Here is an 18,851-nt window from a genome sequence, read left to right as displayed (position 1 = left end):
ATATATATATATATATATATATATCATAACAGAGCTAATTTATAGAATTTGATAATTTATTTTAACATATTATAACGTAAAATGTGCAATATCTTCTAAAAGATTTATTTTTCACAATGATTTATTTTAATACCACAAATTTTAGTACACAAGGAGTAAATGAAATAAGTTATTTGATATAAAAATATACAACTGAATTTTTTTAAAAGAGGATATGTCTACATCTTACAGATATAAAGCTGTATCTGTAAAATGAAAATAAGTTCCTAGTCGATGCTACTCATTATTTTGTTTATTAAAAATTTAACATATATTTTAGTAAAAGAGCGAATGCTTTACGAGATATTACATATCTTACATCACTATATGATAAAATAAATTATAAAAAAATATCTTGCAAACTATTGATTTTTTTTTATTATTATACCTTATATATATATATATAATATTTTTATCTAAAATATTGAGAAGAATCGATTCTCTTAATTAAAAAAATACATAATTCTATTCTTAAACAAATATAATAAAAATGACCTCGAAATTTGTAAAGCGGCTAAAATAAAATGATGCTAATTAGAATATCTCTCTCGACGTCAAGCAGCTTTTATCTGAAACATCTTTCTATAAAACACCTATCTCAGGATTGATTAGAAATGCCAATTTCTAGCGACTCACCCTGCATATATATATAGTCAACGTGCCCGCGGGATTCCCGCGAGCCGATTACGTTCGCCCGTTCTAAAATAAAAGTCCGATCCACTCCGGGACGAACTCGGGATGAAATCTACGGAAGGTGAGTTCGTGCGCGCGGGGCGCAGATTAGGTCCTCGATATACGTACGATAGGACCGCGCACGGTAGAAGGAGGCGCACAGGTAGAGCCTGGCGTCAACTGCTGGGGTTTGTGGTGGTTGATATCGACCCGGGTTGGAGGGTCGTGTGGCGGCCTCAGGATCGCAGGGCGCACGCCCTGGACGTGGCGGCTACGGGGAGAAGGAGAGCACGGTGACGAAACCGGCGCGACAGACGGAGATAAATAGACGGGGGTGAGTGCGGTGCCAGGGAGGGTGGCGAGGAATATATCGGCGACGATGTATATACGCGATCGTGGAGGAGGTAGGCCGTGCAGAAGAGGTAGTAGCTGTTCGCCGGTAGTAGCAACCCGGCTGGCTGGAGCACCCTACGCGCGGGTGCGGGTGCTGCATCCCGAGAGAAGCTCGTCCGGCGATCGACAGACGCGCGCGCGCGCGCGCGCGTGTACGCGTGTATGTGTGTGTGCGTGTGTACGCGAGAGTGCGCGAATACTCGGGGTGTACGCGTGTCGCAACCTCCGGATAACATCTGCATCGGCAAGCTCGGGGATCCTGAACGCGGATTCCGCGTTTTCGCGCGTTTCCTGACCTGCGAGTCGCTTGAGACGAGACTTCAAGATCGGCGAGGGATTACTCGGGGATCTTGGCAAGTCTGGACGGTTCTCCCGGGAACGTCAACGAGATATGCGTGCGGAAGACGGTGGCGAGGGTGATTGTGCCGCGATCGGTCGATCGTTTCTATAGAGAAGAGAGTGGCCGAGTGGAGGTGCAAAATGTGCTGTGGTTGCGCGACACACGCTTTAACGGAAGACGACGACGAGGATTGTAACATCGACGCCATGTCGCGGCGACAGGAAACGACGAACGAGGAGTCCTACTTGAACTGCGGCAGACCGTCGAATCTGCTCAAGACCAGCTTCAGTAGCGCCCGACTCGAGAAGCTATACCGCGCCTCGTCCCTGCAGCAGCGTCGCGGCGGCCTCACGTGTTTCCTGATGTCGGCGATCCTGTACGGCGTCTACGCGGTATCGATGCCGGGTAACGAGCTGCTGGCACGCAACGTCACCGCCGTGTTCCTCAGCCTTAACGTCGGTCTGCTGATATGGGCCGAGCGCGGCACCAAAGCGAGGAACTCGCTCTGGTCGGTGGTACCGTGTATAGTCGGACAGATGTGGATCGTCCACCTGCCCGCACAGCTGTTCCTCAAGTCCACCAAGGTCACGCCGAGGGACAGCCTAGGGTGGATGTTGCTGTTGCTATACTTACTGTTCGCCTGCCTGCCTCTCAAGCTCTGCCGTTGCACGTTGCTCGCGCTCAGCAGCGTTCTCATCTACTTCTTCGCCGTGATCGGTCTCTCTAGCGCGACATTGGAGGACCTCAAGACACAGCCCATCGACGTTCTGGTAGGTAACCGCGTAAATATCTTGTCTCGCACATCCGTCGGTCGGAAATCCCGCGATTGAATTCTCCGGGTTGGCGGATCGTTAAGAGAGGGTTGCAACTGAATTGAGAGCCATCCCTCTCTTCCTCTTCAAGATAGTGCTCGAGAGAATCGCGCGGCGATGGCGTCAAAGTTCAAACACCGTTGATGGAGACGAGCTTTTTTTTGATTCTTCAACGCATCTCGAGGAACGCACTCATCATTCTAATCAATGCGAGAGCTAGTTCTGCGAAAACTAACGTAATTCATCACATGACTCCCTCTTCCATTTATAGCACCCCTTTATAGGATTATTAAAAATAACTTAAATACTCGTATACGTTACATTCTATATTTAATGAGTCACGTCTCTTTAATCAGGCCTAAAAACGGTGTGTTTAGAGTGCAGATACCGCGGCGTATTGATAGCTGTCACGAAAAAATAGAGATGACACGATAGTGGAAGAGACAATAAACTCGACTCGGTAGGACAATAAAATCGGCGCGCTCTCTTCGCGAGATACGGGAGCGTTTTGAAGTGACGCGAGTACAATCGCGCGTGACGAAGTGAAAAATCAAAGCGACGAATAGCGCCCGTATTAATTGCATTCAAGGGATGAAACGCGATGCACGCGGAGGATGGAAACAATGATGTCGCCGACGCCGACATCGACAAACTAATTCATTGCCAACCGAGGACCGACGACGCGTACACCAACATCGATCCACGTTCAACGAGGCGTATCGCCGCTACTTTTACGCGAATACGTGATAATATACAGTTGGGAAAAAAAAAGAGAAACCGTTGGACACATTTGATGTCGCATTTTTTTACAAAAATTCTCCTTCACGAGGAAAAATCGAAGATCGGTAAAAAGCTAGACGAGATAAAATCGCGATGTAAAATCGTTCCGTCTTCTTAAAAAACCATTCAAGACATACATAAAATCGATATGCATAAAAGAAAAAATTAAATATACATATGTAAATGTCGCGGTGGATTTGTTTTATTAAGATGAGACAGGTTTGTAAAACGAGTAGACTATGCGATCGACATATTTAGATAGAAACTATTAATTGCAAATTATGTGCTATTTCTGGTCATAATTCTTGATCCTAGACACTTTTGTACATTGACGGTGATGCGAGTTATTGCATCAATATATGCATCGCGCCGAGATCAAGGACGTGCTAAATGAATTCTTTTTCGTGATTTTTGTTGGCATCCAATCATCCAGTCATCCAGTGAATCACGGTAATTTAATTTATCTGCTTAGTCATTTTTGAAGTAAAAATAAAATTACCAAGAGAAAAAGTTATTGATTATTTATTCTTTTTATGTGTTAATCGCGTAACTTATTTATAAAATATTTATTTTATTATTAAGTAAGCGAAAAAACTGTCTCGCTATCGGCATTAATTTATATTATATTTATATATTAATATATATTGTTTTTATATATATTTATATTAATTTATTTATTAGAGATTTATATTAATTTATATTAATTAATTGTGTACATTATTATTTAATGCAAAAAATTGTGAAATTATTAATTTATTTATTAGAGATTTATATTAATTTATATTAATTAATTGTGTATATTATTTTTTACTGCAAAAAATTGTGAAATTATTAATAATCCATAAAATAATACGTACAACGCTATGCTCACCATGTATAGACTTGTCTTATCGATTCTGGTAAGCAATGTAATATCATTGCTGCAGCGATAATAGCATCGCAGTGTATCGTCAGCAAAGTTCGTAATGTCTTTGTTCTGCGAGTAACGTATTCAATATGACCTCGGCCTTACAGAGTTGCGGTTTCAAATGCACGTGACGTAAGTTGAACGAAAGAAAGATGTTTCAAGTCGAGAGACTTGTCGAGGTGATTGCTTCATTTTCTACATCTCGCTAAATATTTCCCTTGCAATTTCTATTTAATCGCGAAGAGAATAGCACTATTATCGAGTTACATGAAGAGTCTGCATTGGGATTTAACCCTTTCGTACCTCCAGCTTTCCCAAAAGAGATATGTTTTATATGAAGACAGTTTTATAGGTTTTTGGGGGTGCTGATTCCAAATTTACCATCAAAATTCAAATTCAAAATGGCAGATTCAAGATGGCGACTATGAAAAGCTTAAATATCAATATATTTAAAATATGAGCTTAGATTTTATTTCTTAAAATATATATTATATTTTTTCCTGAATATACACACACATGTTCGATTCGTAGTGTTATTGTACACTTTTTTTTGCAAGCGGCGCATCTGCCGCGAGACTTGGATGCTCGTCGCACGCGTCGTCTTACTTTGATTGCACATGCAAAATATTATAATATTTATCATAACAAAGTTGTAATCACATTTAAATAAAACTTTAAGTTTATAATTAGCGCATAAATTCTATGATTTTTCGATTAATATACGGTTAAGCTTCATTCTCTAAAAGTTTGATTTTTCGTAAAGTTTAGATAATTATATTTTATTGTAAACATTACATTTCAAAGTGCGCGATTTTTTTACATGTAGCTTGAACCTTCTTCTTTAAAACAAGCCGAGGTAAAAGTCGATAGGATTATTTGTTTAAAAGTTATGATTTTTTTCGTAGGTGGACATATATGTCCCGGAGGTACGAAAGGGTTAAGAGGCTTCAAAATTCGCCGAGATTATCTTACGCGAGATATCGCGTTTTCTTTACTTTCATCATTCGCTTATGAGAATCTAGTACGGAATAAAAATGATTTTTAACGTATTTCGGACACGATTGAAGCACAAAATACCGAACAACTTCGTCTTTATCAGGAAATTTTAACGGATAATTGGCTCGTGACTGATCTAGCGTAGCATTGATATAGTAAACAGTACAGGTGCATCGACCGGGACGTGCGAAACTTTTGGCAGCGGGTATCGTGTGAAAGCGAAAGCTAGAAGTAGACGCGCAAGCACGTGGCTCTCGTCGTTAGTAACACTCGAGTAGAGTTTGGTCAATGGTAGTTTAAAATAGAGAGCGCGACGGAGATAGAGGCGCGATGTAATGAGAGCGAAATGGTGTAAAAGAGCGAAAGAGCGAGAGTGTGAAAGAATGGCGATGGGCAACGATGCGCGAGGTTGCCTTTCGATACGCGACGCTCGATGCTTTTTCTCTGGGAATAGAGGACCGTCCGACCATCCGGTGGAATGGCATCCGGAAAAGTGACCTTGCGATATCGAGATATCGCCTGTGTTTGCTATTGATGGAAACAACGTTGTGAGAAGCTGCTCTCTATTCTCGTTTCGCAGATAACTGCGACTCTCTCTTATCTCCATTCTATTTTTAATTTCTCTGATATTACAATATTAAGTGCGTTATTTATATGCACAGAAAAACGCTCTGATAATATTAGTTTTTGATTTCGCAAGCCTTTCGCGTGCTGTTTCATGAATTTCCTTTCTTACGATCCGTCATTTAAATACAAGCGTTTAAAAAAAAAGAGATAAATTTTTTACGTAGATCGCGACACGCGCTGTATTTGTAATTAAGCGTTAATAAAAAAAAGCGCCTAACCTAACCTAACTTAACCTAACCTAACTCGCCGCCGGTTCTCGCGATCAGTTCGTCCTTGCATAGCCAGATACACTCGTAAATCAGCTTTAAAAAACGTCCTGTAGATCCTGACGGTGACACTCTTTGCCGGCGCCGCTATTTTGGGCGCTTGCAGCTACTGTCTGGCGGAGTTCCAGCAACGCCGGGCGTTTCTGGAGACCAGACAGAGTCTGGAGGTCCAGCTTATGATCGAGGAGCAGAGCACGGAGCAGGAACGGCTGCTGCTAAGCGTTCTTCCCGAGCATGTCGCGGTCAAGATGCGGCAGGATCTCGGCGCGTCCCTCGACACGCAATTCAAGAAGATCTACATGTCCAGGCACGAGAACGTGTCGATACTTTACGCTGACATAGTCGGCTTCACCGCGATCTCGTCGACCTACAGCGCCAGCGAGCTCGTCAAGATACTCAACGAGCTGTTCGCGCGATTCGATCAGCTGAGTGAACGGTATTTATTTTTAGAACTTTCATTAAAAACGATATTATTAATAGACAATTTATCTTTAACGTTAGGTCGAGAATAAAACGTATGTTTAATAATATTAAATTTAATTTCTCACTTTTATTACTTTCTTACGTCTTTTACCTCAATGCTTATCGATTTTTAGGAGGAAAGTGTATCACGCACACGAGTTGAGAAACGCTGTTGTCGTAGGTAGTAGATCTCTATCGGAAAACTATATTCCGCTAGTAATTAATTTTTTAATTATTTACTAAGGGAGAAATTGAATCATATGATATCATTAGCGAAATTGAAGGGTAACTAATATATATTTAAAAAAAGAAACACACCGCGACGTCTATCATGTTGCGCGTTGCAAGGAAATTCTTTATGATTCTATTACCCAATGTATACATAATAAGCGAGGCTTCGCGTGCCATCGAATGCTAATCGTAAAATGACTCGGTAAAATGAGAGAATTCCGTAGCTCGCGCGTTCTATTTCCGCCCGGGGAAAACGAAAATTGCACGCGATCAACGCGACGACGATTGATTCCATTCCGGGCGAATTCCCTGCTGGTTCTTTCGTCGACTAAGCCGACTACTACGTAAATCCTGTCGCAGGGGGAAGTCCTTCGAGGACACACCGGCAATCGATATCCCCGGGAACGTTTTCCGTCGCCGTCAAATACACTTTGCAGTTCATGCTATACGTCCAACGTCGCGTTTACCATTTTTGCTGTTCGCATCGAGCGCATTTTTCGAGCTGAAAAATACTTTTTCTCTCTACAAATTAACCCTTTCGTACCTCCGGCTTTTCCAAAAGAGATGTGTTTCGTATAAAGACAGTTTTATAGGTTTTTGGGGGTGCTGATTCCAAATTTACCATCAAAATTTAAATTCAAAATGGCAGATTCAAGATGGCGACAATGAAAGCTTAAATATCAATATATTTAAAATATGAGTATTGATTTTATTTTGATTTATTTTTAAATATATATTATGTTTTTTCCTGAATATACACACACACACGTTCGACTCATAGCGTTGTTATACATTATTTTTTGCAAGCCGCGCATCTGCCGCGAAACTTGGATGTCCGTCGCACGCATCGTCTTACTTTAATTACACATATAAATTATTATAATATTTATCATAATAAAGTTGTAATCACATTTAAATGAAACTTTAAGTTTATCATTAGTGCATAAATTTTATGATTTTTCAATTAATATGCGATTAATCTTCATTCTCTAAAAGTTTGATTTTTCGCAAAGTTTAGATAATTATATTTTATTGTAAACATTACATTTCAAAGTGCGCGATTTTTTTACATGTAGCTTGAACCTTCTTCTTTAAAACAAGCCAAGGTAAAAGTCGATAGGATTATTTGTTTAAAAGTTATGATTTTTTTCGTAGGTGGGACATATACTGGGTGTTAAAAAAGTCTGGACACGGTCGAATATCTCGATAACGAAGAGTTTTACTAGAAAGTGTTTCAGACAAAAGTTATATGGCTTCGAGGGGGACATAACATGGTATCATTGATTTGACTTTGAAGAGTTATTTGAAGGTCACATGAAGGTCACTTTCAATTTCTTAAATGGAACCCTCTATTTTTTATTGCATATTCTTGTAGCTTATCTCGAGGGCTTTCCAAAACACTGTAATAAAATATTTTTCCCTCAAGTACTTTTTGAGTTATAAGGCTTGAAATCATTTCTTAATTTTACATAAACCGTAAAATATCTTGTAAAATATTCATTTTTCGATTATCTTACCTTAATACTTTTATGTACAAAATAATGAGAGGAATCTATTGGTGTAAAGAAAACATACAGTTGTTTTTAAGAAAAAATATGGAATTGTTAATTGCAAATTACATATTTTTTCTTCAAAACAACTATGTGTTTTCTTTACACCAATTGATTCCTCTCATTATTTTGTACATAAAAGTATGAAGGTAAGATAATCGAAAAATGAATATTTTACAAGATATTTTACAGTTTATGTAAAATTAAGAAATTATTTCAAGCCTCATAACTTGGAAAGTACTTAATGAAAACTAACTTGATTATAGTGTTTTGGAAAGCCCTCGAGATAAGCTATAAGAATATGTAAAAGCATATAGGGTGTCCCATTTAAAATGTTGGACGTGACCTTCACGTGACCTTCAGGTGACTCTTCAAGATCAAACTAATGGCACCATGTTATGTCCCCCTCGAAGCCATACAACTTTTGTCTGAAACACTTTCTAGTAAAACTCTACCTTATCGAGATATTCGACCGTGTCCAGACTTTTTTAACACCCAGTATGTCCCGGAGGTATGAAAGGGTTAATGAAAATGTTCGTATGACAAGCAATTGTACAGCACGTGTATGAAATCTTGTTCGTAGATACGAGCAAATGCGTATCAAGATCCTGGGGGACTGTTACTACTGTATAAGTGGTGCGCCCGTCGAAAAGCCGGACCACGCAGTCCTTTGCGTATACATGGGTCTATCCATGGTGGAGGCCATCAAGTATGTTCAACAGATAACGAACAGTTCTGTCGATATGAGGGTGGGAATTCATACGGGCGCGGTGCTCGCCGGGGTTCTCGGTCAGAGACAGTGGCAGTTTGACGTTTACAGCAAGGACGTCGAGCTGGCGAACAAGATGGAGAGCAGCGGAAGGGCTGGGTAAGAACCGTTAAATTTCTGAACGCATTATTGCATTCGAAAAGTTAGAGAGAATTGGAAAATCTAAATTCTTAATCAACGTCAAGTGCGTTTCGTTTCAATGGAAACAGTTTGAAACGTTATATTTGGAGGTGATATATTAGCTTCTATTTTTTCATCTGTTGTATCGAGGTCGCGCTTACATATCGAAAACGTAAATAAATAAATGCTTGAAGGAGGGTGCATATCTCGAACGCGACGTTGAGCTTCCTAAACGGGGAATTCGAGGTCGAACCGGCGCACGGGGAGGATCGGGAAGAGGCACTCCAAAAGGCCGGCCTTGTCACTTACTTTATAGTGAAAGCCTTGAAGCCATTTAAGCCAGCGGTAACGAAGAGCCTCGCCTCGTTGGCGGACGCGGAGAATTCGCAAAGGATAATGGAGAACGCGCAAGACAACGGAGACAATAGTAAAGAGGATTCCGAGGAATTTCAGCAACGTCTAAGAAAAAAGCTCGACAGTAGAGGTAAAAATTAGCCCCGGTTACACTTTCAGTTAGACACATGCGCGACGCTTTAAAAAAATTCGACAGAATTAAAAGAATTTTAAGGAATTAAAAGATTAAATCGCAATACGTTGCTTCTCGGTAAGAGGCTTAAAAATCCACGCATGCGTTCACCAAGTGCTACAATTATCGAAGCGGACGCTGACAACAATCGACGTTCGAGCGAGTGTCACTCATCTCGACTAACATTTAACTACGCGACAAACATTGATGACGAACAAATCATTCAAACGTATTTGAAAAATTGCGTGAGAAAAAACTTTTATATCTGTGGAAAATAATTTCATCTTGAAAAGAAAGAGAATTTTTCTAAATCCATTTTCATCAAATCAAATTTTTCGGGTGTAAGTTGGAGCGAGAGATTAATCTCGACGGCGGGGATCGACCGGATGATAATCCGTAGTGGCTAATCACCGGACATCCGGTCGTCCCATTAACGGCTCAAGCCTAAACGTGACGTCAGCGCACGAACACTCGTAGGTGGTGCTACCGACCTGAAAGGTCACGTCTCCTGGTTGACCCTACGGTTCAAGGATCCGGGAGTGGAGACGGCGTTTCACGAAACGTTGGAGGCCTTCTCGCCGCTGTCGCTCCTCGGCGGGCCTTTGGTGACGATGTGCGCAGCCCCGGCCTGGAGGCTGCAGCCCTGGGGACCGTTCACCTGGGGTGGTGCTGGCGTAGTCGCCCTTTTCGGCATCGTGCTCGCTGGGGCCACTTGTCTGGCCAGCGCCGTCAGGGCGACGTGGTTCAGAAGCACTCTCGCCCTCCTAATGACTTTCTCCCTTATAATATTTCTGTTATTGGACATGGTAAGAATTCAACTGGTCTCTTAATCGATACTTGTTGCTGCAACTTGACTCCACGAGAAATTTATTAACAGAAATTTAATGATACATGTAGTCATTTGCAGCAATATTGTAACTTTCAACATTATATTTTGACGCTAAATAAACTACTAATAAGATATATAAGAATAAGATAACAAATATATAATATTCTTTTATCTTTTATGTCCCTCATATTTTTATTTTTTAATATTTAAGAAAAATATTTGTAGTATAATATTTTTCTTTCGCATAATATAATAGTTTTCCAGTAAAATATGATATTTTTTTTTCTTGAAATAAAGACTGAAAAAGGATCATAATATTCTGCATTATATTCTACTTTAAATATTATATAAGAAATATTTCTATTTTTGAGACATCTAGGAATAGATTAATTTTAACAACTATTTGTATTTAATTAATTTAATATAACATAACTGTAATTCTGGCATCACACATTTCTGCCCAAAAGTCTGAAACGAAATATTTGAAATACGAAAAAATATTTTATTATTATTTATACTTTAATATTTCCAAAAAGGCCGTTTTAATTTCTAATGCAAATCTTGCGAACAGTTGTACATTAATCTTGCTGTTTGTAGACCAACTGTGCTATCATCGACGACATCGAGCCGTCAAAGAATACTTCGCTAATTGTAAACTGGCGATCCTCGCGATGTCCGTATCCCTCGTATTATTCGTACATCGGTGTCCTCGCGCTCATCGCCATCTCGATGCCGACGTACCTCTGTTACCTGACCAAGGCGTGCCTGATGTATTTCCTTGCCGGCGCGCAGTCCTGCATCAACATTCTGTTCCTTGCATCGAGCCTCGACAGGGAGGACATGGCATCGAATTCTTTTGGGCTACCGGTGCCCTTCCCGCTGAAATATTCGTTGGCAGCCACCTTGTTCATCGTCGCGACCGCGCTAATCATCGTGGCGAGATACGTAAGTAAAGTGTTTTTCCTACACTGAGAAAAAAATCTGGTTGCATTAATTAGAAATCTAGTAGATTCAACCAGTATGTCTATTGGAAAATGGACGAATTCCTTTAGGAATTACCAGATGAGTATGATTAATTTCTTTCTGTTAAGGGGATGTCGGAGTCTTGTTTTACCGATGAAATGTTACATTTCATTTTTGTCCGAAATCTTTTTATTAGTTGCACAAAATAATAAATGCTCCTCCACGATTAAAGTGCATACAGAAACAAAGCGGGAAACTCCTGATATTAAAAATTAAAAAAAATTGGAAAATCGTAAAAACGTCATAACAATATTTGCTTAATATAAAAGTTTTGCAGTTTGTATGCACAAAATAAGATGGGTTCCCGCTAGAGATTGTATGAAGGAATATAAATGAATTTTTAGAAATGAGTTTAGAAGCCTAATGAAAAAGATTTCGGTTTATTTATCGAAATCTTTTTCATTATGTTTCTAAACTCATTTCTAAAAATTTATTTATATTCCTTCATACAATCTCTAGTGGGAACCTATCTTATTTTGTACATACAAAGCAAATATTGTTACGATTTGACCCCCCCAGAAGTCGATAAAAAACTGTAATTTTTCAATTTTTTCTTAATTTTTAACATAAAATCAGGAGGTTCCCGCTTTGTTTCTGTATGTTCTTTAATCGTGGAGGAGCATTTATTATTCTGTGCAATTAATAAAATGATTTTGGACAAAAATGAAATATGACATTTTATCGGTAAAACAAGACTCCGGCGTCCCCTTAAATTTACCAAATTTTCTTGGTAATAATACTAAACTTACAACAAAAATAGCATCACTGTGTCTATGTTTAATTAATATAACAAGAAATTTTATAGATCCAACTAGAAAATACTAACCAAATCCTTGTAGTAAAATCTATTAAACGTTCTAGTTATAAGAAATCGAGTCTTATCGTGATAACTAGAAATTCTTTGTTTAACCAAAATGCCTTCTACTAGATACGTCTTGTTGGTACAATCAAACGATTTTTCTCAGTGTAAAAAGATCTTGGATATTTTTTTCGTAGCATTTATTTTACGTTAGTAGCGATATGTTGGAATCATAATGGATTAATATCTAGTACGCGATTTTTCAAATGACGACGTAAATCTTCGAGTTTTTGAAAAAATTCGACGCGACTGTGTCGACTGCTGCGACTTTTAATGGATAGATACGGTCGCTTTACATTCGCGTAAATCGACTTTTCATCCCTTACAGTACGCGGTAAATGTAACGGCTCGCAAAAATGATCCCTTTCTTCGACGACATCGACAGGCATGTCGATAAAAGAACAATCAATTCTCCCGGGTTTATAAAATCGTGTCGATGGTCCAATTCGCGAGAGCCAAGCGTTGAAGGATCAGATATCAAAAGCGGATCGAATAGTTTGCGAAATATCATTATTCGCATAAATTGGCAGCAATGTTGTATTTTTAAAAATTATGTACGTATGTATATAGCTTTATTATTTTCAAAATTATTCTTATAAGAGATAAAATTATTCTTATTTCTCACGTTATTGCGATCACTTTATTTTGCATCCGATAAAATGAGACGAATGATTTATTACGATTTTCCGAAATAACTCGGCAATGAATATCGGGTGCGGAATAGAAATATAATCTGTTTGCGGACAGCAGTGACAACGCCTGGGTTCAATCGAGAAATTGGACCTCGGATAATTTGTCATTTTCGAGTGTGCTTTTCATGATACACGTTGAATAACACTCTATCCCACGTCCTTCAAATCACCGAGAGAGGCAAAAGCAATTTCACCTCGAATTTTCGTTTTAACGAGACATCTCCTCTCCATCGTCACGGAAATACAAGTCCACGAAACCAGAGAATATTAGTAGGATAGTAAAGATAAAGATTACATATTTTTGTTATTATCAATCTTTCTATAATTTTAGTTGTATAAAAATACAGGGTGATTCATTTTAATCTTAACAGGCAAATATTTTGAAAAATATGCGAGATACGAAAAAATATTTCAGACAAAAGTTATATGGTTTTAAAGGAGACATAAGATGGTGTCATTAATTTGACCTTAAATAGTTACTTAAAGGTCACGTGAAGGTCACCCTCAATTTTTTAAATGGAATAATGAGAGGAATCAATTGGTGTAAAGAAAACACATAGTTATTTTTAAGAAAAAATATGTAATTGTTAATTGCAAATTACATATTTTTTTTTCGAAACAACTATGTGTTTTCTTTACACCAATTAATTCCTCTCATTATTTTGTACATAAAAGTATTAAGGTAAGATAATCGAAAAATGAATATTTTACAAGATATTTTACGGTTTATGTAAAATTAAGAAACGATTTCACGCCTCATAACTCGGAAAGTACTTCATAAAAACTAACTTAATTATAGTGTTTTGGAAAGCTCTCGAGATAAGCTACAAGAATATGTAATAAAAAATAGGCAGTTCAATTTAAAAAATTGAGGGTGACCTTCACGTGACCTTCAAGTAACTATTTATGGTCAAATTAATGACACCATCTTATGTCTCCTTTGAAACCATATAACTTTTGTCTGAAACATTTTTTCGTATCTCGCATATTTTTCAAAATATTTGCCTGTTAAGATTAAAATGAATGAATTTCGGTCAAAACCTCATTCAAAAAAATCGCGCGAAAAATTTCGAGTAACAATTTCGTTGATAGACGAATTTGTCTCTATTAGGCTGAGAAGGCGCGAAGAATGCTATATCTGCGGGGACGAGAAGTAATCGCGCAGAGAGAACGGGCAGCTGACATGAAGCGGAGAAATGGCGCGCTGATATATAACATCCTGCCGCCTCATGTGGCCGCCTATTTCCTGTCGCACGCGAGACACTACGACGATCTCTACAGTCAGAGCTACGCCGAGGTGGGCGTGTTGTTCGCCAGCATGCCGAATTTCGCGGACTTCTACAGCGAAGAGAGCATCAACAATCAAGGCCTCGAGTGCCTCAGGTTTCTGAATGAGGTCATCTCTGATTTCGACGCCGTAAGTTCACATCCGTTTATCTCGCAAAGCTACGCGATACTCTTCTTCTCGACAAAATGAATCGATCCAGCGCTTTAAATATTTAATACAATTTATTAAAATTTATTTTATAAAGGAAAAAATTCGCGTTTTTGCGAGCGTATATTTAACAATTTTCACAGATTGATTGATTTGATTTCAATAAATATTTAAATTTTTTTGTTTCAATATTCCTGTTAGATTCTTGATCAGAAAAAATTCAGAAACATCATCAAGATCAAGACGATAGGCTCGACCTACATGGCCGCCTCGGGGATAACGGAATCGACGCAATCGGAGAACGGTCCCCGGTGGAGTCATCTCGTCACCCTCGTGGAGTTTGCTCTAGAGCTTAAAAAGGCTCTGTCAAGTATCAACGAGCAGAGCTTCAATCATTTCGTTCTAAAAATGGGCATCAATCACGGGCCGGTAACCGCCGGTGTCATCGGGGCGCGAAAGCCCCACTACGACATTTGGGGCAACACCGTCAATGTCGCGTCGAGGATGGAGAGCACGGGAAAAGTCGGCTGTATTCAGGTATCATAGAGATCAGAAATAAATCAACGATTAATATAATTAAATATATTTTTGTTTTTAATTTTTGTCTTTGAAAATAATCTTTGAACATGAATATTATTTCATGAAATGTAAAAATTGAAAAAAACTTTGCAGGTTACTGACGAGACGCGAAGGATACTAGAACCATTTGGTTTCGGATTCGAACAGCGTGGTCTTGTATTCGTCAAGGGCAAGGGACAGCTCTTGACGCACTACCTCATCTCCAAGGATGGCGTTTTTCTGGACCTGGACAGCGATTTGCCCGTTGAACCCACTCATCCGATAATCTATCAATAAATGTAATGAAGGCTCTAACTCAAATGAGGAATCGTTGCAAATCTCCATGGAAAAAAAAAGTCCCATTACATCTTTCTTCGAAATGTATCAGAGATTGGATGTTTGTTGAAAAAACACCTAACGTCCAATTTGCTTTCATTCGTCGAAAAAGCAAGAAAAGAGACGAGAAGCCAGCGAGTTGTAACTTAGACGACATTTCTATACACCGAACGAAATTTTCTCGACGAATATTCGGCGAGTTAAATGTATTGTCGTAGAGAACTCTCTAAATATTAGCATCCTCGTGTCTCTCATAAGGAAGAGATTGCACGCAGAGGAAGGACGAGAAGGCTCCGATCGGACAAGATCGACGTTTAGATCCTTTGCAGCTGTCTTCGAGTATTATCGTACGTCACCATATCATCCATCGATTAATGTGAAGGGAGAAATTATAGTCGCATTGATTACTCGTTATCATAACGTTCGCACGCACGCGTACAAGAGGAGGTCATGCGTACGTGTGTGCATCCCACGAATGGCGGGAGTGTATCGAACTCGCGTACAGGGTATATTTGAACAAAACTAAAGAGTAGTAGGTTTTAGAGACATACTACAGGCCGAATGAAACGATATTTTGATGTATCGCCGTGTAAATAGCAACAGACGCGTAGGTGGAGAAAAAGATATAATATAATAGCAGATGTATTTGTCGGATGAAGCACCAAGAAGGATAACGTAGAAAAGTAATCTCTTCATGTGTCGTAAATCTTGCAGATCCAATTTCTTTCTTCAAATTATACCGACACAAAAAAGAACCCCTTGCGCGGATTTTGTCACAATATCAGGACTTTCACTAATCTAGAATCTTTATTATACAGATAATAATTAAAAAAAATTAGTACAGATAATAAATAAAAAAAAAAGCTCTCATCTCGAAATAACTCTTCGTCAAGTTTCATGTCCGATTTACAAATCGCGTCGATTTTCACGCCTCGATCGTGCTTTCGAGAGTGACAATCGATGGCGAGCGACGCGGACGATATGAGGAAACCATTTGACGGAACAAAGTATCGAACGGAAGTATTCAACAAATCAGAGACATACACAATAAATATATAACTTAATAAAGAGGAAACGAAAGCAACAAATACACATCCCTAGGGACTAAATAAACGTGTGCCGTATAGAAAAAGGGAGAAGAAAGTGAACATAAAGAAAGGAAACACGAAATCACCGATGCAGTAGCAATTTATTTTTCTACAGTCGCCGAGAGAGTTTATCACCAAACTAAGATTACTCGGATACGTACACGAGGAAGCTTAAAGGAAACTTTTTACTAACACTTTCGTTATGTACGACGGCACAAGTCACGATGCAAATATGAAAATCTTTCCCTGCGTGTTCAAGAGTACTTTATATAATCACTCTTGAGATCAGATTCTCATATGACAATTCGAATAAGTTACAACGTGCTCGTGCAATACTGCGTTGGATGTAACGAGAGGGATGTGCGAGAGAAAGACAGAGTGAGAGTGAGAGAGAGAGAGAGAGAGAGAGAGAGAGAGAGAGAGAGAGAGAACGACGAGAGACTGAATGAAAAAAAAAGAAAAAAAACAAGTAGGTATCGGCCTAAGCGCAAGAGAAACTAAGCAAAAGTCAAAAATAGATCTCTTTGTTCAATGAAAGAGAAAGAGAGAAGCGATTTACTTCCAAATCCTTTCATGGAATTGCGTACTTCCATTTCCAGCCGATTTCTCGCCCATATTATCACGCGTACACGAAAGCATGCACACGTATCCATTGACAGATACATCCTGTCACATACACATGTGTACGTAGATCGGAGAGTATCTCTTGTAAGATAGCAATAAACGAACTCTCTCTTTCGCGTATATACATACAGGGTGTCCCATTTTAAATAATACGCTCAAATATCTCCGAAACGGTGCGTTAAATAAAAAAATGTTTCAAACAAAAGTTGTATGGCTTGAAGGGGACCATCAGATGGTGGCAATGATTTGACCTTGGAGAGTCGTTTGAAGGTTACGTGAAGGTCACTTTCAATTTTTTAAATGGACCCCCTATTTTTTATTACTTAGTCTTATAGCTTATCTCTAGAGCTTTACAAAACACTATAATAAAGTATTTCTTCATTGAGCACTTTTCGAGTTATGAGGCTTGAAATAATTTCTTAATTTTACATAAACCATATAATATCTAGTAAAATATTCATTTTTCGATTATCTTACCTTAATACTTTTATGTACAAAATAATGAGAGGAATCAATTGGTGTAAAGAAAACACATAGTTGTTTCGAAGAAAAAATATGTAATTGTTAATTGCAAATTACATATTTTTTCTAAAAAACAACTATGTTTTTTCTTTATATCAATTGATTCCTCTCATTATTTTGTACATAAAATTATTAAGATAAGATAATCGAAAAATGAATATTTTACTAGATATTTTATAGTTTATGTAAAATTAAGAAATTATTTCAAGCCTCGTAACTCGAAAAGTGCTCAATGAAGAAATACTTTATTATAGTGTTTTGGAAAGCCCTCGAGATAAGCTACAAGAATATATAATAAAAAATAGGGGGTTCCATTTAAGAAATTGACGGTGACCTTCACGTGACCTTCAAACGACTCTTCAAGGTCAAATCATTGCCACCTTTTGATGGCCCCCTTCAAACCATACAACTTTTGTTTGAAACATTTTTTTATTTAACGCACCGTTTCGGAGATATTTGAGCGTATTATTTAAAATGGGACACCCTGTGTATTGCATGTACTATGTCTCCGAAGGATCGATCGATACGCGAGGAATCGGAAAAAATACGATCGACATGTGCCACTTGTAAAAAGTAGATCAGGAGAAATTGATAGAAACTCATTTTGAATACCTAATTTTCGAGATTGAAGATCACGTTTCAAAAACATTTTTTTATTTTTCTTAATTCAAATTGAAAGAAATGCAGAAATAATAATTGCATTGTAAATAGAAAAAGAGAGAAAAATATATCTAAACGTTTTTAAATTGACATCTCTGACATCAAGAAAAAGTAGATTCTATCTTACAGATTTAAGTTTCTATTAATTTTTTTTGACTTATCTCTCTTTTGCGAGATTATCGAATGAGCGGATGGCGAAACAGAAAATGTGAAATGTGCAAAACAATTCGCATATAATCGTGTATAATCGTATAAGGAGAATATATCACTGTTGATATGTTAGCACACTTTAAATGTGATGAGCTCGAAAAATTTGAGGGAAATAAAAACACCTGTCATAAAGACTGTTAACTTTCTAGAACAACAGACAGGTAGTATGTAAAATTACGCGAGAAACTCCACTCGAGATAATAAATGGCATCTATAAGATAATTGTATTTTTTTTTTCAAAGAAGCGCTCACGTCACGCTTTCAAAATTTATTCACAGAGATCCAAAGGATCATTATTATTTGTCCTTTGCAAATTACATTTGCGCGGGACATTTAAGGAGAGCTCTCGATTGTTACTACTGAGAGGCTTTAGATAGGCTTGGAAATTTGGAACTAGTTTATTTTAGACTAAAATCATCGACATGATAATGGCATTTTGTCAGAAAATAGTATAAAAATAAAATGAGCTTAAGCATCAAAAGGTTTGGCCTAATAAGCGCTGGTTGTGGAAGTCGCAAGTAATTT

General features: G+C 38.2%; 1 protein-coding gene across 1 annotated transcript; it reads left to right on the top strand.

Moving 5' to 3' along the window:
* Positions 1-19: 19 nt before the first annotated feature.
* Positions 20-17,431, top strand: Ac3 (adenylate cyclase 3). Its single transcript, XM_083103152.1, has 9 exons — positions 20-2,214; positions 5,889-6,268; positions 8,659-8,943; positions 9,159-9,448; positions 9,968-10,296; positions 10,917-11,264; positions 14,005-14,310; positions 14,530-14,865; positions 15,001-17,431. Exons 1-9 carry the CDS (start codon positions 1,585-1,587, stop codon positions 15,181-15,183), a joined length of 3,087 nt encoding a protein of 1,028 aa, XP_082959278.1. The 5' UTR covers positions 20-1,584; the 3' UTR covers positions 15,184-17,431.
* The last annotated feature ends 1,420 nt before the right edge of the window (positions 17,432-18,851 follow it).

Source organism: Camponotus vicinus, unplaced genomic scaffold (genome assembly GCF_025532165.1).
Source record: "Camponotus vicinus isolate PSW18456_S1 unplaced genomic scaffold, iyCamVici1.0 SCAF_6, whole genome shotgun sequence".
In the NCBI taxonomy this organism is placed as follows: domain Eukaryota; kingdom Metazoa; phylum Arthropoda; class Insecta; order Hymenoptera; family Formicidae; genus Camponotus; species Camponotus vicinus.
The sequence above is the reverse complement of the archived record's forward strand: the minus strand, read 5'-3'. Positions and strand labels throughout refer to the sequence as shown.